A 23,421-nucleotide genomic window follows, 5' to 3' on the forward strand; every position below is an offset into this window, starting at 1 on the left:
ATGGTATTGAGTGGGTGTATCACATCCCTTATCACCCACAAGCCTCTGGGAAGGTTGGGAGGTACAATGGACTGTTAAAGACCACGTTACGAGCATTGGGTGCTGAGACATGGAAACATTGGGACATAAATCTACCAGAGGCCGCTTGGCTAGTTAACAACAGAGGATCTGACAGCCATCCTGGTCCTGCTGAAACAAAGCCCCTACACACTGCGGGAGAAGCTATAGTCCCTGTAGTACATGTGGCGAAGTGGATGGGGAAGGCAGTGTGGGTTGCTCCTGCCATGGGAAAAGGCAAACCCACTCATGGGATTGTCTTCACCCAATGACCAGGGTACACCTGGTGGGTAATGCAAAAGGATGGGGATATCAGATGCGTGCCTCAAGGAGATTTAGCCTTGTGAGAAAAATAATCTGTAAACTGTTATGTGTTGTAGGAAGACGCTGCAGAACCAATGACAGGTCAACTTCGCAAGGAACCGGGAAAGTGCAGCATTGACTCGAGCTAAGCTGGTGCCGGCATCAAGAAAAGCAGCTCTGCCTGCTCTGAGTGAACACTTTGACAGATGAAGCTGAAACCATCAACAGTTTTTATGAACATTTTGGGGAGAGGCCTATGGAATGAAAAGAAGTACAGACCTATAAATATTCGAATGGACAGGGAATAGTGGTGATGAGAATATCTATATATTAAAGTTTGTGGGACCTGAATGTGACACAAATGTTATGGAATAAGGGGTGGAGGTTGTGCTGGGTCTGTCTGGGATGGATTAACTTTCCCTGCAGCAGCCCACACCATGCTGTGCTGTGCACTTGTAGCTAGAACAGCACTGGTATCACTCCAGTGTTGTGTCTATTGCTGCATAATACTGGCACCGCATCAGGACTCCCTCCAAGCCCCCAAGAGCCAGCAGGCTCGGGGTGGGCAAGAGATGGGGAGGGGACATCATCAGGGTAGTTGACCTAAACTGACCAAAGGGATATTCCGTAACACATGATGTCACACTCAGCAAATAAAAAGGGGGGCTCTCGTGGATTACTGGATGTGGTAGGGAACATGACTGCTAAGGATAAGGAAAAGGCTGAGAGTCTCAATGCCTTCTTTACATCTGTCTTTAAGAGTTATACCAGTTATCCTTGGGGTACTCAGCCTCCCGACCTGGAAGTGTGGGATGGGGAGCAGAAGAACTCCCCACAGTTCAGGTGGAAACAGAGACCTGCTGGTCCACCTGGACTGTCACAAGTCCATGGGGCCAGATGGGATCCACCCAAGGGGGCTGAGGGAGTTGGCGGATGTGACTGCTGTGCCGCTTTCCATCATCTATCAGTGATCATGGTCATCTGGAGAGGTCCCAGATGACTGGAGACTTGCTAATGTGATGCCATTTATAAGAAGGGTCATGAGGAGGATCCATGAAACTTCAGGACTATCAGCTTGACCTTGGTGCCAGGGAAGGTTATGGAACAAATCATCTTGAATGCTATCACACAGCATGTGAAGGACATCCGGGGGATCAGGCCCAGCCAGCATGGGTTCATGAAAGGCAAGTCCTGCCTGACCAACCTCATCTCTTTCTATGACCAGGTGACCCGCCTGGTGAACGAGGGAAAGGCTGTTGTACTGAAGACTTCAGCAAAGCCTTTGACACGATCTCCCAGTATTCTCCTGGAGAATCTGGCAGCCCACGGCTTCAACAGTGTCCTGGTTTCAGTTAGGACAGAGTTAATTTTCCTCCTAGTAGCTGGCAGGGTGCTATGTTTTGGATTAGAATGAGAAGAGCGCTGATAACATGCTGATGTTTTAATTGTTGTAGAGCAGTGCTTACTGTTCAGGGGGAGGCTCCTGAACACCTGCAGTACATCGATGACATCATTGTGTGGGGTGACACTGCAGAGGAAGTTTTCGAGAAAGGGAAGGAAATAGTCCAAATCCTTCTGAAGGCCGGTTTTGCCATAAAACAAAATAAAGTTAAAGGACCTGCACGAGAGATCCAGTTTTTAGGAATAAAATGGCAAGATGGACGTCGTCAAATCCCAATGGATGTGATCAACAAAATAACAGCTATGTCTCCACCAACTAGCAAGAAGGAAACACAAACTTTCCTAGGTGTCGTGGGGTTTTGGAGAATGCATATTCCAAATTACAGTCTGATTGTAAACCCGCTCTACCAAGTAACTCGTAAGAAGAATGCTTTTGAATGGGGCCCTGAGCAACGACAAGCCTTTGAACAAATTAAACAGGAAATAGTTCATGCAGTAGCCCTTGGGCCAGTCCGAACAGGACCAGATGTAAAGAATGTGCTCTACACCGCAGCCGGGGAGAATGGTCCCACCTGGAGCCTCTGGCAGAAAGAACCTGGGGAAACTCGAGGTCGACCCCTGGGGTTTTGGAGTCGGGGATACAGAGGATCTGAGGCCCGCTATACTCCAACCGAAAAGGAGATATTGGCAGCATATGGAGGAGTTCGATCTGCTTCGGAAGTGGTCGGTACTGAAGCGCAGCTCCTCCTGGCACCCCGACTGCCGGTACTGGGTTGGATGTTCAGAGGAAGGGTCCCCTCTACACATCATGCAACTGATGCTACATGGAGCAAGTGGGTTGCACTGATTACTCAGCGGGCTCGAATAGGAAACCCCAGTCGCCCAGGAATCCTGGAAGTGATTATGGACTGGCCAGAAGGCAAGTACTTTGGGATATCGTCAGAGGAGGAGGTGGTCCGTGCTGAAGAAGCCCCACTGTACAACAAGCTACCAGAAAATGAGAAGAAATATGCCCTGTTCACTGATGGGTCCTGTCGTATTGTGGGAAAGCATCGGAGATGGAAAGCTGCTGTATGGAGTCCTACACGACGAGTTGCAGAAGCTGCTGAGGGAGAAGGTGAATCGAGTCAGTTTGCAGAAGTGAAAGCCGTTCAGCTGGCCTTAGATATTGCTGAACGAGAAAAGTGGCCAGTTCTCTATCTCTATACTGATTCATGGATGGTAGCAAATGCCCTGTGGGGGTGGCTACAGCAATGGAAGCAGAACAACTGGGAACGCCGGGGCAAACCCATCTGGGCTGCTGCATTGTGGCAAGATATTGCTGCCCGGGTAGAGAACCTGGTTGTAAAGGTACACCATGTAGATGCTCATGTGCCCAAGAATTGGGCTACTGAAGAACATCAAAACAACCAGCAGGTGGATCAGGCTGCTAAGATTGAAGTGGCTCAGGTGGACCTGGACTGGCAACATAAAGGTGAATTATTTATAGCCCGATGGGCCCATGACACCTCAGGCCATCAAGGTAGAGATGCAACATACAGATGGGCTCGTGACCGAGGGGTGGACCTGACCATGGACACTATAGCACAGGTTATTCATGACTGTGAAACATGTGCTGCAATTAAACAAGCCAAACGGTCAAAGCCTCTCTGGTATGGAGGACGATGGCTGAAATACAAATATGGAGAAGCCTGGCAGATTGATTACATCACACTCCCCCAAACCCGCAACGGCAAGCGCCACGTACTTACAATGGTGGAAGCAACCACCGGATGGCTGGAAACATATCCTGTGCCCCATGCCACCGCCCGGAACACTATCCTGGGCCTTGAAAAGCAAGTCCTATGGCGACATGGCACCCCAGAAAGAATTGAGTCAGACAATGGGACTCATTTCCGAAACAACCTTATAGACACTTGGGCTGAAGAACATGGTATTGAGTGGGTGTATCACATCCCTTATCATGCACCAGCCTCCGGGAAAGTTGAACGATACAATGGACTGTTAAAGACTACACTGAAAGCAATGGGTGCTGGGACATTCAAAAATTGGGAAACACATCTGGCAAAGGCCACCTGGTTAGTCAATACTAGAGGATCTGCCAACCGAGCTGCACCTGCCCAATCAAACCTGTTACGCACTGTAGAAGGGGATAAAGTTCCTGTAGTGCACGTAAGAAACATGCTGGGTAAGACAGTCTGGGCTACTCCCGCCTCAGGAAAAGGCAAGCCCATTCGTGGGATTGCTTTTGCTCGGGGACCTGGATGCACTTGGTGGGTAATGCAAGAGAATGGGGAGGTCCGGTGTGTACCTCAAGGGGACCTAATACTGGGTGAGAATAGCCCATGAGTTGAATTGTAGTATGTTAATTATCATATAACACTGTATGTCATCGCTACCATGGTTGCTATATATCACAGATGAAAATGGTGATTAATTAGAAGGTATTGGAAAGAGTGTAACCTGAGCATGACATAAATGGTATGGAATAAGGGGTGGATATCTGTCCTGGTTTCAGTTAGGACAGAGTTAATTTTCCTCCTAGTAGCTGGCAGGGTGCTATGTTTTGGATTAGAATGAGAAGAGCGCTGATAACATGCTGATGTTTTAATTGTTGTAGAGCAGTGCTTACACCAAGCCAAGGACTTTTCAGCCTCTCTCTGTCCTGCTAGCGAGCAGGCTAGGGATGCAGCAGAAGCTGGGAGGGGACAGACCCAGGACAGCTGACCCAAAGTGGCCAAAGGGGTATTCCATACCATCTGATGTCATGCTGAACAATATATAGGGGTGGCTAGCCGGGGTGGAGGGGTGGCCGGCTGCTCGGGGATAGGCTGGGCATCGGTCAACGGGTGGTGAGCAATTGCATTGTGCATCACTTATTTCGTACACATTATTACTATTAATACTATTATTATTATTATTATTGTTGTTATTCTTTTCCCTGTCTTAATAAACTGTCTTTATCTCAACTCACAGGCTTCACTTTCCCGTTTCTCTCCCCCATCCCGGAGAGGGAGGGGGGAGGGTGAGCGAACGGCTGTGTGGTGTTTGACTGCCAGCCGGGCTAAACCACAACAAACAGGTACATACTTTGCTGGGTTAAAAACTGGCTGGACGGCTGGGCCCAGAGTGTGGTGGTGAATGGAGTGAAATTCAGCTGGTGAGTGGTCACAAGTGGTGTTCCCCAGAGGTCGGTGGTGGTGGGGCCCATCCTCTTTAATATCTTTACTGATGATTTGGATGAGGGAATTGAGTGCACCCTCAGTAAATTTGCAGGTAACACCAAGTTGGGGGAAGTATCGATCTGCCAGAGGGTAGGAAGGCCCTGCAGAGGGACCTGGATAGGTTGGATCGATGGGCAGAAGCCAGGGGGATGAGGTTCAACATGGCTAGGTGCCGGGTCCTGCACTTTGGTCACAACAACCCCATGCAACGCTACAGGCTTGGGGCAGAGTGGCTGGAAAGCTGTGCAGAGGAAAAGGATCTGGGGGTGTTGGTCAACGTTCGCCTGAACATGAGCCAGCAGTATGCCCAGGTGGCCAAGAAGACCAACAGCATCCTGGCTTGCATCAGCAATAGTGTAGCCAGCAGGACCAGGGAGGTGATTGTCCCCCTGTACTCGGCTCTGGTGAGGCCGCACCTCGAGTACTGTGTTCAGTTTTGGGCCCCTCAGTACAAGAAGGACATTGAGGCCCTGGAGCATGTCCAGAGAAGGGCTACAAAGCTGGTGAAGGGTCTAGAGAACAAGTCTTATGAGGATTGGCTGAGGGAGCTGGAGTTGTTTAGCCTAGAGAAAAGGAGGCTGAGGCAAGACCTTATTGTATTTTACAGTTATCTTAAAGAAGGTTGTAGCAAGGTGGGGATCAGTCCCTTCTCTCAAGCACCAAGTGATAAGATGAGGGGAAATGGCCTCAAGTTGCGCCAGGGGAGGTTTAGGTTGGGTATTAGGAGAAATGTCTTTACTGAAAGGGTTGTGCAGCATTAGAATAGGCTTCCCAGGGAAGTGGTTGAGTCACCATCCCTGGAGGTCTTCAAGAAACCTGTAGATGTAGAACTTAGTAGCATGGGTTAGTGGTAGACTTGTCCGTACTAGGTTAAAGGTTGGACTAGGTGATCTTAGAGGCCTTTTCCAACCTGAATGATTCCTGATTCTATATTAGTACATGCCACTAAATTCTAACTGGTTAGTGATTTACTAGTGATTTTACTTGCACAGTCTTATCTAGAACATCTACACATGCTCATGGGAAGGATCCTCACCTGGGCTGGGGTCACTTTGACCTGCGGGTGTGTAATTAGTATTGTAATGAGGAAAGTTCACCTTCAGGACATCAGTGCTTTCCTTTGTCTTGCCAGTTTGGCCCAGTTCTCCAAAGCATGTTGATTACCACATACAAGTTCCTTATTTTATTCCAGTATATTTTACACAGTATATAATTTTTACACAGTATATAATGCTAGTTCTACATTTTTTATAATCCAGGTTACGGAACACAGACTAGATCTAATAATAGGGGCCTTGTTGCTAACAAGCTGTCCAGTTCAAGGAGCTATCACATCGAGGCCTGCTGTGGCTCAGAAGCCTGAGCAAGACTTATGCCAAATACAGGAGCAGAGCATACCCGCCACATAGAACATGTGAGTTGGAAGGGACCCACAATGATCATCGAGTCCAACTCCCGGGTCCCCAAAGAACCACTAGAAAAAAAAAAGTCAGATCATGTGTCTGAGAGTGTTGTCCAAATGCTTCTTGAACTCTGGCAGGCTTGGTGCTGTGACCACTTCTGCGGGGAGTCTGTTCCAGTGCCCAACCACCCTGTTGGTGAAGAACCTTTTACTGATATGCAGCCTGAATCTCCCCTGTCACAGCTTCAAGCTGTTCCCTCAGCTCCTATCACTGGTCACCAGAGAGAAGAGATCAGCGCCTGCCTCTCCACTCCCCCTTGTGTGGAAGTTGTAGACAGTGATGAGGTCTCCCCTCAGTCTCCTCTTCTCCATGCTGAGCACTCCAAGTGACTTCAGCCCCTCCTCATACATTCCCATGCATGTGTTCTGATGTCAACATTCTGTTCTGTTTTTCTATGTTCACAGACAGCATTACCTGTGTCTTGCAGCACATTGCAAAGCCCAAAGTCTGTCCCCGTAATACTGCTTGGCTGTCCTGTTGGGCTGGGTCCAAATGCAGGGGCCTCTCACTCCATTTCACAGGACTGGGCTTTTCTTTGCATGTGAAAGGATTTGCATGGAAAGCGCAAAGGTTTAGGGGACCTTCTAGCAAAAGTCCGTGCCTGCCCTCCCCCCTCCCCCCCCCACTTTGGCTCCTCTGCTACACTGAAGTTCCCCCCCACGCCAGACATGTCAGGGCTTGTTCTACAGTTTGATAAAGTGAAGTACACCAACCTGACCTTTTGCTTTTAATTAATTTCTATTGACATTTAAACTTCAATTATTCATTCTATTAGTTCTTCTGAAAGAATGTTTTATCCATTTTATACCTATGCTTTTATGGCTATATACTTTCTACTACTTTATAAATGTATGTATATATAAAATATACACATATTTAGAGGTACATACATATAACAGAAAAAATTATACATATTTGCATACTCCTTTATATAAAAATATATACATAGAAATATATATCTGAGCACTTCCTGGTCCAAAGAAAGTAGGCAGCCAGTCACAGGGCTGCCTGAGAACACGTGGGTATGTTGGTTTCAAGAAATAGCCATCACCTAATCATAAACAGTATAATGTTTGACAAAATGGCAGCTCCCTGCCATAAAATAGTGAAGCCCTGTCACAAAATGATGCCCAAACAAAAACATTGTCCCCTTGTGTACATAGGGGAAGGTCCTTCCAGGTCTGATGTAATTCTAAGGTAAACCAGAGGGGGTGGCTGGTTGTTGTGGTTTAGCCCGGCTGGCAGTCAAACACCACACAGCCGTTCGCTCACCCTCCCCCCTCCCTCTCCGGGATGGGGGAGAGAAACGGGAAAGTGAAGCCTGTGAGTTGAGATAAAGACAGTTTATTAAGACAGGGAAAAGAATAACAACAATAATAATAATAATAATAGTATTAATAGTAATAATGTGTACGAAATAAGTGATGCACAATGCAATTGCTCACCACCCGTTGACCGATGCCCAGCCTATCCCCGAGCAGCCAGCCACACCTCCACCCCGGCTAGCCACCCCTATATATTGTTCAGCATGACATCAGATGGTATGGAATACCCCTTTGGCCAGTTTGGGTCAGCTGTCCTGGGTCTGTCCCCTCCCAGCTTCTGCTGCATCCCTAGCCTGCTCGCTAGCAGGACAGAGAGAGGCTGAAAAGTCCTTGGCTTGGTGTAAGCACTGCTCTACAACAATTAAAACATCAGCATGTTATCAGCGCTCTTCTCATCCTAATCCAAAACATAGCACCCTGCCAGCTACTAGGAGGAAAATTAACTCTGTCCTAACTGAAACCAGGACAGATATCCACCCCTTATTCCATACCATTTATGTCATGCTCAGGTTACACTCTTTCCAATACTTTCTAATTAATCACCATTTTCATCTATGATATATAGCAACCATGGTAGCGATGACATACAGTGTTATATGATAATTAACATATTATAATTCAACTCATGGGCTATTCTCACCCAGTATTAGGTCCCCTTGAGGTACACACCGGACCTCCCCATTCTCTTGCATTACCCACCAAGTGCATCCAGGTCCCCGAGCAAAAGCAATCCCACGAATGGGCTTGCCTTTTCCTGAGGCGGGAGTAGCCCAGACTGTCTTACCCAGCATGTTTCTTACGTGCACTACAGGAACTTTATCCCCTTCTACAGTGCGTAACAGGTTTGATTGGGCAGGTCCAGCTCGGTTGGCAGATCCTCTAGTATTAACTAACCAGGTGGCCTTTGCCAGATGTGTTTCCCAATTTTTGAATGTCCCAGCACCCATTGCTTTCAGTGTAGTCTTTAACAGTCCATTGTATCGTTCAACTTTCCCGGAGGCTGGTGCATGATAAGGGATGTGATACACCCACTCAATACCATGTTCTTCAGCCCAAGTGTCTATAAGGTTGTTTCGGAAATGAGTCCCATTGTCTGACTCAATTCTTTCTGGGGTGCCATGTCGCCATAGGACTTGCTTTTCAAGGCCCAGGATAGTGTTCCGGGCGGTGGCATGGGGCACAGGATATGTTTCCAGCCATCCGGTGGTTGCTTCCACCATTGTAAGTACGTGGCGCTTGCCGTTGCGGGTTTGGGGGAGTGTGATGTAATCAATCTGCCAGGCCTCTCCATATTTGTATTTCAGCCATCGTCCTCCATACCAGAGAGGCTTTGACCGTTTGGCTTGTTTAATTGCAGCACATGTTTCACAATCATGAATGACCTGTGCTATAGTGTCCATGGTCAGGTCCACCCCTCGGTCACGAGCCCATCTGTATGTTGCATCTCTACCTTGATGGCCTGAGGTGTCATGGGCCCATCGGGCTATAAATAATTCACCTTTATGTTGCCAGTCCAGGTCCACCTGAGCCACTTCAATCTTAGCAGCCTGATCCACCTGCTGGTTGTTTTGATGTTCTTCAGTAGCCCGATTCTTGGGCACATGAGCATCTACATGGCGTACCTTTACAACCAGGTTCTCTACCCGGGCAGCAATATCTTGCCACAATGCAGCAGCCCAGATGGGTTTGCCCCGGCGTTCCCAGTTGTTCTGCTTCCATTGTTGTAGCCACCCCCACAGGGCATTTGCTACCATCCATGAATCAGTATAGAGATAGAGAACTGGCCACTTTTCTCGTTCAGCAATATCTAAGGCCAGCTGAACGGCTTTCACTTCTGCAAACTGACTCGATTCACCTTCTCCCTCAGCAGCTTCTGCAACTCGTCGTGTAGGACTCCATACAGCAGCTTTCCATCTCCGATGCTTTCCCACAATACGACAGGACCCATCAGTGAACAGGGCATATTTCTTCTCATTTTCTGGTAGCTTGTTGTACAGTGGGGCTTCTTCAGCACGGACTACCTCCTCCTCTGACGATATCCCAAAGTACTTGCCTTCTGGCCAGTCCATAATCACTTCCAGGATTCCTGGGCGACTGGGGTTTCCTATTCGAGCCCGCTGAGTAATCAGTGCAACCCACTTGCTCCATGTAGCATCAGTTGCATGATGTGTAGAGGGGACCCTTCCTCTGAACATCCAACCCAGTACCGGCAGTCGGGGTGCCAGGAGGAGCTGCGCTTCAGTACCGACCACTTCCGAAGCAGATCGAACTCCCTCATATGCTGCCAATATCTCCTTTTCGGTTGGAGTATAGCGGGCCTCAGATCCTCTGTATCCCCGACTCCAAAACCCCAGGGGTCGACCTCGAGTTTCCCCAGGTTCTTTCTGCCAGAGGCTCCAGGTGGGGCCATTCTCCCCGGCTGCGGTGTAGAGCACATTCTTTACATCTGGTCCTGTTCGGACTGGCCCAAGGGCTACTGCATGAACTATTTCTTGTTTAATTTGTTCAAAGGCTTGTCGTTGCTCAGGGCCCCATTCAAAAGCATTCTTCTTACGAGTTACTTGGTAGAGCGGGTTTACAATCAGACTGTAATTTGGAATATGCATTCTCCAAAACCCCACGACACCTAGGAAAGTTTGTGTTTCCTTCTTGCTAGTTGGTGGAGACATAGCTGTTATTTTGTTGATCACATCCATTGGAATTTGACGACGTCCATCTTGCCATTTTATTCCTAAAAACTGGATCTCTCGTGCAGGTCCTTTAACTTTATTTTGTTTTATGGCAAAACCGGCCTTCAGAAGGATTTGGACTATTTTCTTCCCTTTCTCGAAAACTTCCTCTGCAGTGTCACCCCACACAATGATGTCATCGATGTACTGCAGGTGTTCAGGAGCCTCCCCCTGCTCCAGCGCAGACTGGATCAGACCATGGCAAATGGTAGGGCTATGTTTCCACCCCTGGGGCAGCCGATTCCAAGTATATTGGACTCCCCTCCAAGTGAAAGCAAACTGTGGCCTGCACTCTGCTGCTAGAGGGATGGAGAAAAATGCATTAGCAATATCAATTGTGGCATACCACTTGGCTGCCTTTGATTCCAGTTCGTACTGGAGTTCTAGCATGTCCGGCACTGCAGCACTCAGTGGTGGCGTGACTTCGTTCAGGCCACGATAGTCCACTGTTAGTCTCCACTCACCATTAGACTTTCGCACTGGCCATATGGGACTATTAAAAGGTGAATGGGTCTTGCTGATCACTCCTTGGCTCTCCAGTTGACGAATTAGCTCGTGGATGGGAATCAGGGAGTCTCGGTTGGTGCGATATTGCCGCCGGTGCACAGTTGTGGTAGCGATTGGCACTTGCTGTTCTTCAACCCTCAGCAACCCCACAACAGAAGGGTCCTCTGAGAGACCGGGCAAGGTAGACAACTGTTTAATGTCCTCTGTCTCTAAGGCAGCTATGCCAAAAGCCCAGCGGAACCCTTTTGGGTCCTTGAAATATCCTCTTCTCAGATAGTCTATGCCAAGGATGCACGGAGCATCCGGGCCAGTCACAATACGGTGCTTTTGCCACTCATTCCCAGTTAGACTCACTTCAGCCTCCAATACAGTTAACTGCTGGGATCCCCCTGTCACGCCATAAATACAGATGGGCTCTGGCCCTTTACAGCTGGATGGCATTAGAGTACATTGTGCACCGGTGTCTACTAGAGCCTTATACTTCTGTGCGTCAGACGTGCCAGGCCATCGAATCCACACAGTCCAATAAACTCGGTTGTCCCTTTCCTCCCCCTGGCTGGAGGCAGGGCCCCTCTAGTCCTGGTCAGAATCTTCATTTCTGTGTTTAAAAGACTGCCTGCTAGAAGTTGGAGCAGCAAACTTTTCAGAGAACCCCTTTCTCCCGATTGTTTTCTTTTGCAACTCACGTACCCGTGCCTCTAGGGTCTCAGTAGATTTTCCATCCCATTTTCTCATGTCCTCTCCATGGTCACGTAGGTAAAACCACAGGGTGGTGCAGGGTGTGTACCCACCATATTGTCTTCTTTGCATGGATGGACGTTTACCCCTAATAGCCGAGACGCTGGTTTGTACAGGTGGGGAAGAAAATACACTCTCTTTAAGTTGCTGGACCTCTTCAAAAAGTTTCTCCAAAGTATTCTCTTTTAGTTGGTGGCCACTGGTTTGTTCAGGTGGGGGGGAAGATAAATTCTCTTTAAGTTGGTGGAACTCTTCAGAGAGTTTCTCCACAGCCGAGACGCAGGCCTGTAGGGAAGAGGAGAGATTTCCTTCGTACTCCCGGAGTTGTTTAGCCATGTCACCCACTGTGGGATCTTCACCGTTTTTCCAGGTTATTATTGCCAATGTGCTGGCCCATGTTGATGGTGCATTCCGTACAAACTTCCGCCATATGGGTCGAGTACACTGGACTTCATCTGGATCTGTGGATGTTTGTGCATCGTTTAAGTCCTTATAAATTACTTCCCGTACGGCTAATTCCCTCAGGTACTGAATTCCCTTCTCCATGGTGGTCCACTTGACTGGTACACATACAAGTTCTTCCTTGTAGGGATACCTTCCCTTCACAGCTAACAGGAGACGCCTCCAGAGGCTGTGAGATCGTGCTCCATCTCCAATTGCTTTGTCAATGCTTGCATCTCTAGCAAGGGATCCCAACCGCTTGGCTTCCCTGCCCTCTAATTTCACACCATTGGCTCCAGTGTCCCAGCACCGGAGCAGCCAGGTGACAAGCTGTTCACCTATACAGCGACCAAAATCTTTTCGCACATCTCGTAGCTCACGCTGGTATAGGGTTCGGGTAGTTACTGTTGACTTACTGACATCCTCATCCTCATCTTCATCCTCCTGCACACTTGATGGCCCAGCCTCGTCTTCTCCAGACCCAGACTTAGCAGAAGACTTTCTGCGTTCTAAACGACCTGCGTCTCTATACCACTTTTTCACCTTTTCTACAGGGGCAACTTGCACTGCTACAGCTCGCCTCTCCGACCCAGCCACAGGGTCTGCCACAGGGATTGGAATACCCTCTGCAGGGTCAACTTGCACTGCTACAGTTCGTTTCTCCGACCCAGCCACAGGGTCTGCCACAGGGGTTGGAGTACCCTCTGCAGGGGCAACTTGCACTGCTACAGTTCGTTTCTCTGACCCAGCCACAGGGTCTGCCACAGGGGTTGGAGTACCCTCTGCAGGGGCAACTTGCACTGCTACAGTTCGTTTCTCTGACCCAGCCACAGGAGTGGGAATGGCTGCGGGAGCTGGAGCCGGAATGGCTGCGGGAGCTGGAGCCGGGACGGCTGCGGGAGCTGGAACGGCTGCGGGAGCTGGAGCCGGGACAGCTGCGGGAGCTGGAGCCGGGACGGCTGTGGGAGCTGGAACGGCTGCGGGAGCTGGAATGGCTGCGGGAGCTGGAGCCGGGACAGCTGCGGGAGCTGGAGCCGGAACGGCTGCGGGAGCTGGAGCCGGGACGGCTGCGGGAGCTGGAACGGCTGCGGGAGCTGGAACGGCTGCGGGAGCTGGAGCCGGGACAGCTGCGGGAGCTGGAGCTGGAACGGCTGCGGGAGCTGGAACTGGAACGGCTGCGGGAGCTGGAGCCAGAACGGCTGCGGGAGCTGGAGCTGGGACGGCTGCGGGAGCTGGAGCTGGAGTGGCTGCAGGAGCAGGGACTGGAACGGCCGCAGGGTCTGTCACTAGGTTGATAGTAGCATCAATTGCAGCTCGATAGGCACAAGCCAGACCCCAGCACGCCACAGTGATTTGTGTCACTTTGGAACTGCCAGAGTCATGACACCTTTTTTTCAAGCATTCTACCAGTTTTTTAGGATTTTGCAGTTGTTCAGGGGTGAATGTCCAAAACACTGGAGGTGCCCACTGCCCTAGAAACCTGCCCATATCCTCCCACACTCCCTGCCACTCGCAAATATCCCGCCTCAAGACAGATCTCCGGATGAGATTCCTAAGTAGTTGTTTAACCTTAAACAAAACCTGAAGCGCATTCAGGAGACATAACAACAAGAACATGCTGGTCTGAGTATCCCAAGGATATTCAACATCTTGGAGAGCTACCGTAACTAGCTCGGGGGATAAGAGGGTGGTGAAGGAGGAAGGGAGAGTGAACAGGTAGGAAAAAATATCTTCCCCTGTCCCCTCCAGAGACTGACTCCCTGATGAAAAAAGGCAATAGGTGTAATTGCTAATAGTTTCTGAGATATGGTTTCCGAAGTATAGAGTCGACGACAGTGCTGAGTACAAATACCAGGTTAGAGTCATGACCAGATACTTCATCATTTCATAAGCCATCGTTACACCACACAGTACCATAACAATCTTAAACCAGGGCCCGGAAAGGGTAAACAGCACGACAGGGAGCACATACAGAAAGTAACTTGCTATAAAACTCAATTTGGGAAACAGGCACAGCAGACTTGAGATTAAGGCAATCAACATTGTGACTAGCAACTATTAAGCAGGTCGAATACTTATACCAATTTTAGTTTAACACACTCTGGTCAAATCTGTCGATATCTCAACCCTTCGAGCCCCACGTTGGGCGCCAAATGGGCTGTTGTGGTTTAGCCCGGCTGGCAGTCAAACACCACACAGCCGTTCGCTCACCCTCCCCCCTCCCTCTCCGGGATGGGGGAGAGAAACGGGAAAGTGAAGCCTGTGAGTTGAGATAAAGACAGTTTATTAAGACAGGGAAAAGAATAACAACAATAATAATAATAATAATAGTATTAATAGTAATAATGTGTACGAAATAAGTGATGCACAATGCAATTGCTCACCACCCGTTGACCGATGCCCAGCCTATCCCCGAGCAGCCAGCCACACCTCCACCCCGGCTAGCCACCCCTATATATTGTTCAGCATGACATCAGATGGTATGGAATACCCCTTTGGCCAGTTTGGGTCAGCTGTCCTGGGTCTGTCCCCTCCCAGCTTCTGCTGCATCCCTAGCCTGCTCGCTAGCAGGACAGAGAGAGGCTGAAAAGTCCTTGGCTTGGTGTAAGCACTGCTCTACAACAATTAAAACATCAGCATGTTATCAGCGCTTTTCTCATCCTAATCCAGAACATAGCACCCTGCCAGCTACTAGGAGGAAAATTAACTCTGTCCTAACTGAAACCAGGACACTGGTCCTGGCAGCTAATCAAACCCGAGGATGTGCCCAGAAGAGGGAACAGCAGGGGCAAATAGCCCATGAGGCTTTTGGGAGAGGACAGGACTTCCAACTGAAGTTGGGGGCATGGCACCTGTTACTTTTTGTGTATCAGTGGTATCTATACTACTGCCATATCCATCCTCCCCCATACCGGCACAGTGAAGTTTGAGGCAATCACTGCAATATGACTCCATCCACCTGATTTTTACATTGGAAATAAGCTCTTGAATACAGTTACAGATCACATGCTAATGACATCTGAATAACATCAAACCACAATGCTATTGAGTACTTTTAACTTAATTACAAAATAATTTTTTGAAAAGCAAACAAAAAAATCCTGCTTGTTCCTCAACATGCATGTTTTATTGTGTACAAACCTGAATAGAAAAGAAGAAAAAACAGCACGCAACTAAAAGCCTTAATTAAATTGTCTGAATTTAGTTTACATGTGCAAAGATTTGTCTTTATAACAACACATACTGATGACTTTTACAAGTTTCAGTAGTTACAAAATATGCTGGGATTACTAGGATGTATGGGTCATATTCAGAAATATCAGGATTATTGCAGTGGTAAAGACTTGCATTTTCTTCTTTAGCATCTGATTTTAGCTACTATTACAGATGGGGAAAAAAAACAGGCTACAAGAATATAACAGTTACCAGGTGTTTTGTACTGTAGTGGAGGTAGTAATTCATTCACTACTTCCCACTAGCAAGCAGATGCCCAGCCACTTCAGAGGAAGTAGGACCTCAGCACACATAGCAAGACAAATACCATAACCACTAATGTGTGTCCCGCCCCCCCCCCCCCCCCCCCCGCCTTCCCTAAGCTTTTATTGCTGAGCACAATGTCATACGGTATGGAACATACCTTTGTCCTGTTTCAGTCAGCTGTCTTGGCTATGACCCCTCCCAACCTCTTGCCTACCCCCACCCTACTCGCTTTGAGAGGGCAGAGGAGAGAGAACAAAGTCCTTGACACTGTGCAAGCACTGTTCAGCAGTAGCCAAAACTCTGGTGATATCAACAACTGTTTTAGCCACAAATGTAAAGTACAGCACCATGCTGTGCTATGAAGAAAGTTAACTTCAGAATGTGATATATGGAGTAATAATCCGTGTCAAGAAGATGGTTGATGTTAATAAAGAAGGGGGAGATGTGGGAGTGTGGCCATGGGGGTCGACAAGCCCCATGGTTGGTGATAACATCGGACTCTTAACGATGAGGCCATCAGGAATGTAAAGAGTTTAGAGGGAACAAAGAAGGGTGATTCAGGAGACGCCATGCCGTCTCGGGTTGCTTGTTCTCCAGCCGTTAAGGCATGGACATTGCTGGAGGTTTGCTGGTTGCTGGGCAAAGTTGTTTGACCAATGAAGAGTTAGTGGAAAAGGACTGCTGTGGGGCGAATGGTATAAGAAGGGAGCCTGTCCTCAATATGGGATGCAACATGATATGAAGAAGTTCTGTCATCAATAAAGTAGTAGCAGTTACTGATCCTGAAAGAACCCTGGTGTCCGTGTGGTCGTTACGCCACAAATGGCACCCGAACAGGGACCTGAAGAAAAACAGGAACAGGGACATGAACAACAGGAACAGACTAACAGAACAGGGACCAGGACAGGAACAGGGACACTGATCGCCTAATGAAGATGGGTTCGGCCAAACAGCAAACCGCTCTAAGAAGCTCGTATAGAAAGTCGCTGGAAATAGGCGCACCGGAGCTGGGAAGAAGCTCAAGCTGAGAGAAGCAGACCCGCGCACACAACTGCCCCTCCCCGGCCGAAGGTAAGCAGTTGCGCATTATAGGGAATCATACGTCCTTAGAAACAAAGACTGTCCTGGTAACCTTACAGCTTATTCCCTTTATTAACAATCAGACAGTTCATGATCCTGAAACATGGGACCAAATTGAGGTCAAGGTGTGGGACTCTGCTACTAAAAACGACAAGGTTGCGGCGGGATTGCTCGGCACCTGGCGAGCAGTCTCTGAGGCCTTAAAGAGCCATGTGGGACCACAATCAGAAACGTGTGGTTTGCCAGACAGTGAGGGAGCTGCGGGCTCGTCCACCGATCCTTCTGCTACACCATCGGCCCCCCCGCCGCTACTGCCATCGCAGGCCTTTGCTGTTACGCCCCCTGGTGACCTGGACGTTCCTTTTGATCCAGGCCCTATAGGCCCTGAAAAGGAGCCGGATCTGTTTCCCTTCGATTCGGGAGGAATAGGATACATAAGGCTCGAAGGCCGAGTTGCTTAACAACTTAAAGCGAGACATATTGTTCCCACGACTAGCCCTGGAACTCTCCGGTGTTTGTAATCAAGAAAAGGAATGGAAAATGGAGACTGTTACATGATCTGAGAAAAATTAATGAAGTCATGGAAGATATGGGAGCACTTCAACCGGGATTACCAACTCCAACTATGTTCCCCCAGTCATGGACATTAATAGTAATAGACTTAAAGGATTGTTTGTTAAACACTTGCCAGAATTCGGAAAACTTTGCCATGTTTATGTTTCAATTGATACCTTTTCTGATTGTACCTATGTATAGGCGTACTCGGGTTTCTTATGAATATGTAAAAGCAATGTTCTATATATTTAGAAAGTTTGACGGTTGTGCGTGCGTGTTGGTAGAGCGTAGACTCCCCGCGCACCCAGCGCTGTTTACTTGCCTTTCATAAATATTATTAAATTCAGATTGAGTTGTATCTTCATTTATAACAAAAACTTAATCCTATCCAGATGCAGTACAATTCTTATTGAAAACTAATCTTTCATTAATGGTTGGAAGTTCAGATAAGCCAGTATCTCACGTAAAGCAGCATTGCACAATTTAATGAATAAACCATTGGTGCATGATACCAAGCAAGAGGGAAATACCTCTTCTGTAACAATCGGTGATGCAAAATTCTACGGGCCTTCTTGAATGCCAGGGGGAAATTGTTCTATAATGGCAATAACAAAAAAAAATTTGTTACATTTATCTGTCCACACTGGCATTTGGTGCACTCACCCAGCAGTAACTGTGTTGAAAGATGAAATAGGAACAATAGTTTAATGCTCAGTAGGTATAACGAAAGCTGCTGGGAGTTTAAGGCTTATAATTAGATTATATTGAGATTCCAATCAATCAAATTACATTTGAAAAGCTACTGAAAAAAGATGCAGCTTTCATCAGATACTTCTAGGTATTGGTAATATAAAAGCACTACTTCGCTAAACCCCTTTTATTGATAAAACATCTAGCACTTCTTTTTAGCCTTCAGGCAGTGGTAGTAAATCTACATCTGGAAGAAAGAGATACAAAACTGAACTTGGTGTGCATTATAATACTTATTTTTATCATCAAATACTTTAAAAATTAGAAGTGACTGTTTCAAATAAACTTCATAAACAATTTTGAATTAACTTTTTTAGTTTCTAGGACAGGATTCCCTGGTTTTGTGCATTGCGTGATATACTGAAGAGGGTAAGAGAACTGCTATCATTAATAAGTTCTAGTTAAAGAGGAAAAAAAATTTGCACCACTACCTTAAGCATTTTCCCCATTGTATTCCAAAACAAAAACATTGCAGTAGTATAAAAATATTCTGCAACTAGTAAAAGCATTATGCTTTCACTAATCTAAGGTATTATAATAATTGCTATGGGTAAACTAAGCCCCGAATAATAGCGTTGGGAAAATTGTTGCAAATGATGGTTGTTTTTCTACTGTCTGTATAAAGATAATTTCAAGGATCCAGTTCAGTAATGAACCTGACATTAGCTTCTTCCAGACAGCATAACCACAGAATATACTGATAATGACTACAGTATAAAATTTTCTAGATTATTAGTTTCAATAATTACCAAATGCCTAATCATCTTGGACAGTATGATTGGATTCTTTTTAGGAATGTTTATTTTTAGAGATTTAAATCAGCTGACCAACACATCATTCATGCTTTAAAATGCAAGATCAAACTATTTTGAATACATATTTTGCTTTTTGTGATCAGAATCCTGAATATAGTCAGTTACACAACTCGCAGAATTTAAGGTTAATATCTTCTTTAAAAAGCTCTTTATTCCCTGATACACAATAGATGCCTCTTCAGCTAAACTTTATGAAAAAGCTGCAAATGATTTGTGTAAGAAAGATTCTACAAGACATGAATAGAATCATCCCCATGTACAGTTGCATATAGATTTTTTTTTTATTATTGTTGCCATGCTAGTTTAGTCACTATGAAAATTAAAGAAATGGCACCCTCTTGTGGTACCTTTGCTTTTAATGAAGTCTTCATAATTTTCCCAATACACAATTTTACAAAGAGCTTTTCTAAAATGCCCACTATTAAATGTAGATTTATGCTTGCTTTTTTTCAGACACAAGAAAACTAAATAATTCAGGAAACTACACAGTGATAGGAAAGCAGCTGCATGAGAGATTATCAAGCAGTAATATTAAATTTCAAGCCCTCATACCCCCAAAGAAATCAGACGTTTTCAAAAGTGAGCACCTAAAAGCCTAGTGTGACAGGGGCAGGAGATAGAATCTTCATGATTGCTTACTCTATTGTGCCATTAAACCAACAAGTGTGATGTATCATTTATTATTAAAGACATAATAAAATTTTACTCCTACTACAAACCATATTCCACCTACTGCCACTTTTAACAGTGAAAGTCTTTTCCAACAAAACCAAAATTCCTCCCACACTAATGTTTCAATGTTTTACCACTACTCAATTACTAATTGTCATTACTAGTTGACAATAGGTACATAGTTAAATTAGTGACATAGTTAAACATTGATTGTACAAGAAGTAAACCTAGCTCAAGGGTTCATCGTACAATTTAGGTTAAACCACTTTTTTCTTAAATTCTAACAATTTGACTTAAAATAGCATATCTCTGTTTTAATTGCATAGGCGAACTAGATATTGTCTCAAAAGAATGTTCATGTAGATCAGATTAAGTGTTTTAGTATCATAGTAAGGCTTGGCAAAAATCACTCCCTTCCATATATCTCAGCCTTGCCCTTTCAGTTTGACAGCGGCCTTTTTGCAAGTTACAGATTACTTTTTTAGAAGGATATGCCTTCTGAATGACTGGAGATCTCACTTTTTTAAAGCAAGGTTCCTATAAGGCATACTATAAGGTCAAGTCAGATTAGTTACTTTGAAGATCTTAAGTGTAACTGTGAAAGTAACTGTGAAAAAAATGTGATTTATCTACATTAACTAATTGCTATTACTTCTCTATCACAGCCTTGTACCCAGTACAATGAAAGCTACCTACCCAAAAAGAAGGCACCGTGAAGGTCTGGTCACTTGCAGATTTACTATCATTACTTTTGTTTCTTAGCCAATAATTTCCCACCCGAATTAAGTATTTTAAAAGGCTTTGACTATATAAAACTCAAATCACCAGGAGATTCTATTTTAATTCAGTTGTGCGTTTAATACTCTCTGTTGCTGTATGTATGAGACTTTGATCCAGAGGCCTGACAACTGAGTGTTTTTTTTTTTTTATTTTTTTTTAAACTTTACCCAAAAGAACATCAGCAGCATTTGATCAATTAATTTATTGCTGAAGAAACAAGGTTACTGGACAGAAAAACTTCTGAGAGAAGAATGCAACACGATTACTTCCTGAAAAATCTGCATGCTTGTCTTTGCCAAGAGTTTTAATAACTTAACTGTATGGAGAAGAAAGAGTGCTTAACACCCTCCTTTATATTCCTTTAGAATATAAAGGAACAATAGTTTACTATTGTAATACTTCAGTTATTAGTTAAAACTAATACTTCATTTCACTTATTAACAACTTTGAGCCAAAGACCAGTAAATTTAAACAATTTGCAGACAATGTTTTTTAGAGCAAACTGGATTTATATATGTACCGAAAGAAAAGTTTGTTCAGATTGTTTAATGCAATAGAGGAATTAAATCAGAATGCTCACAATTACACTGACACCAAAGACCAATGAAAAGCAAATCCCATTCAGTAACACACAACAGAATGCTTTATTTCACTACCTCCACTTTATCTAAAAAAATAGTCTTCAATATCATATTCTTCTCTGCCCTCCACTTTATACTCCAAGTATTGCTTGCTAATCTCAGCCCAAAGTCTGTAAATATTCCCAGAGCTAACACTCAAATGACAACTATATTAAGCTGATCAGTCACCTTGAATGCCAGAAAATCACCAATTGCACACATCAAAACAATATGCTTAAATACTTTTAAATTCATTTATTACCTGCGCGCAAGAGGTAACTACCAATAAAAATTAAGAAGATGTACAGTATTTTTCACATGGTGGTTAGAAGTAATTAGAATATCACATGACAGTGGCTCAAAGTAATGTTTCCAGTTACAAATCATAATACTTTAGAATCTCAGTGGAAAAAGTAAAAAAAAAACCTTAGAAGCAGTTTCAGAGCAAAAGGCAGTTCTCCTTTAATTTGCAGAAAGGTAATTTAATCTGTAATAATTTTTCAATGAGACAATGTTACAATGCAAGTTTCTTTACAGTTAGATGTAAAGATATAACTAGAACAAATAAAGATATACTAGAACAGCAATTCTAGTATATTTTAAACAAACTTGCCCAAGCATTTTTTCGGAGATGTTTACCAAGATGCTGGAAGATTCTACACTGAAAACCATGTCTTACAACTTTTTTTTTCCTGGCCTTTTTTGGTTATTTATAATTCCATTCTATCGCAACGTGTAAATTTCTAGAAATGCGCTGTATCCATTGTATATGTTATATTTATACTTTACACAAATAAAAGCAAAAATGGTACTCAAGTGGAATAAATCTTGCAGCATTTTGCTAGCAAAAAATACATGCTGAAATCATCATAAGCAGCATTGGTATCCACAAATTATAACTTCAATTGTTTCCTTTTTAATTTGTATCCTGCATAAATTACTACTGAAGGCTAATGGTTTAGTACTAAAAAAAATTGGACAGATGCAAGTCAAACAAAACCTGCTCAACCAACCATGAAAGCTGATAGTTTGAAAAATTAACAAATAATGCAGAACAAAAGTGATGCATGCAACAACCAAGTGAAAACACATCTATTCCCCATTTGAAGAAAACTACTGCATTTTACCTTAAAAATACATAACTGATTTTAGTTATAACAAGAAAATCCCAAGAGTCAGAATGAAATAAAGCAACTATTTTAAAGATTTAAGAGCAGTTATCAAAAATAAATTAATTTTTTCAAGTTAAAGAAATGCTGCTATGAAGGCTGAGAGCCAAGCAGCCTTTCAATAGCTGCACTGATATCTCCTCCTGTTGCTATTAGAGCTTGTAAGTTTGCTTCATGGTTCAAAAAGCCCATTGCATTCAGCTGCTCCAGTTGTTGCTGAAATCTAACTTCTGGATTTTGTAACTGCTAAGAAGAAAAATTTAAAGCTATAAAAGCATAATACACATTTGATAAAGTACATAGTTGGTTCTGAACCACTCCACATCTTTAATAACAATTTCTGAATGCATCTTTCTCAAGTTCCCCAAGATAGACTATGACAAATTCAATTCACAACTGAATTATTGATTGAACAAATCAGACTAGCTTCAAATTTTAAGAGTATCTATACTTACATGACATTTTTGAACTATAAGGACATCTACTTGTTTGACAGAAGAGGAACAAAAATTAGGTCTGGCAAATTTATGTCCTGAGAACGGTTTCTTAAAGACGTGTGCAGGTTTTGTTTGTTTTAAAATTAAACCAGTCCAATCTAGTGACAGTAGGATTTTGGTGATTTCAGTGTTGGCAACAGTGAATGCTGTATGCTATTTTATTTTTCTTGACATAAAAATTACCTCTTTAGTGCTCCAATTATTTCTTGACTAAATTTACCAAAATTCTAGTTAGAAAAACTTCAGCCTAAGGCAATAGAGGAGGCAAGAGCAGGAACGTTTCTTTCACCAGCAGTCTACCATTACACTGGATATGTACCACAGTGTAACTAAGGTGCTGTTTCACACAGACAGCACTCTTGAGATACTACTCCATTGTTATGGGAATGCCCTCTTTAAAACTAGTCTTACTCACCACCTTACAACTACCTGCAAAGCTGTCACCTTTGGTCAACTTCTGGAGTTCTCTGGAAAGCCTGAACTCCACTTGGTACATTAACACAATGTACACTGTGCAGTCTGGACCTGCAGGATGTCAGGGAAGCAAGCTACAAATTCAGACCCCAAATAACCCGAGTGTGGCTATTCTGAAGAGTGGGACAGAGTCTGTCACAGCTACAGAGTAACAACCAGAAACATAGATACAAAGCACAGAGATAATGGCGTTCGGTACGCTTACATTATTTTCTTGTCTGAGCCCACGTTTCACTCACCAGTGAACCAGTCTTCCCTTAACACCTTAATCTGCTTCTTTCCAGGCATTTCAGAAACTCAAGGGTATGAAGATAGGTGTACAACAATCAACCGTTCAGAGG

General features: G+C 44.8%; 1 protein-coding gene across 5 annotated transcripts in view; it reads right to left on the reverse strand.

Annotated features, from left to right (window-relative positions):
* Positions 1-17,231: 17,231 nt before the first annotated feature.
* Positions 17,232-23,421, reverse strand: part of LOC121062423 (ubiquilin-1-like) — a 33,612-nt gene continuing 27,422 nt past the window's right edge. For 2 of the 5 annotated variants that reach the window (XM_040542419.1, XM_040542417.1), the window contains one exon: positions 21,646-22,352. In XM_040542419.1, coding sequence (XP_040398353.1) covers positions 22,200-22,352 — 153 coding nt within the window. In that variant the 3' untranslated portion in view covers positions 21,646-22,199. Of the gene's footprint in view, positions 18,241-21,645; positions 22,356-23,421 lie in introns of those variants that run through there. The other 3 variants (XM_040542418.1, XM_040542416.1, XM_040542420.1) reach the window with 2 other exon arrangements.

Source organism: Cygnus olor, chromosome W (assembly GCF_009769625.2).
Source record: "Cygnus olor isolate bCygOlo1 chromosome W, bCygOlo1.pri.v2, whole genome shotgun sequence".
NCBI lineage: Eukaryota > Metazoa > Chordata > Aves > Anseriformes > Anatidae > Cygnus > Cygnus olor.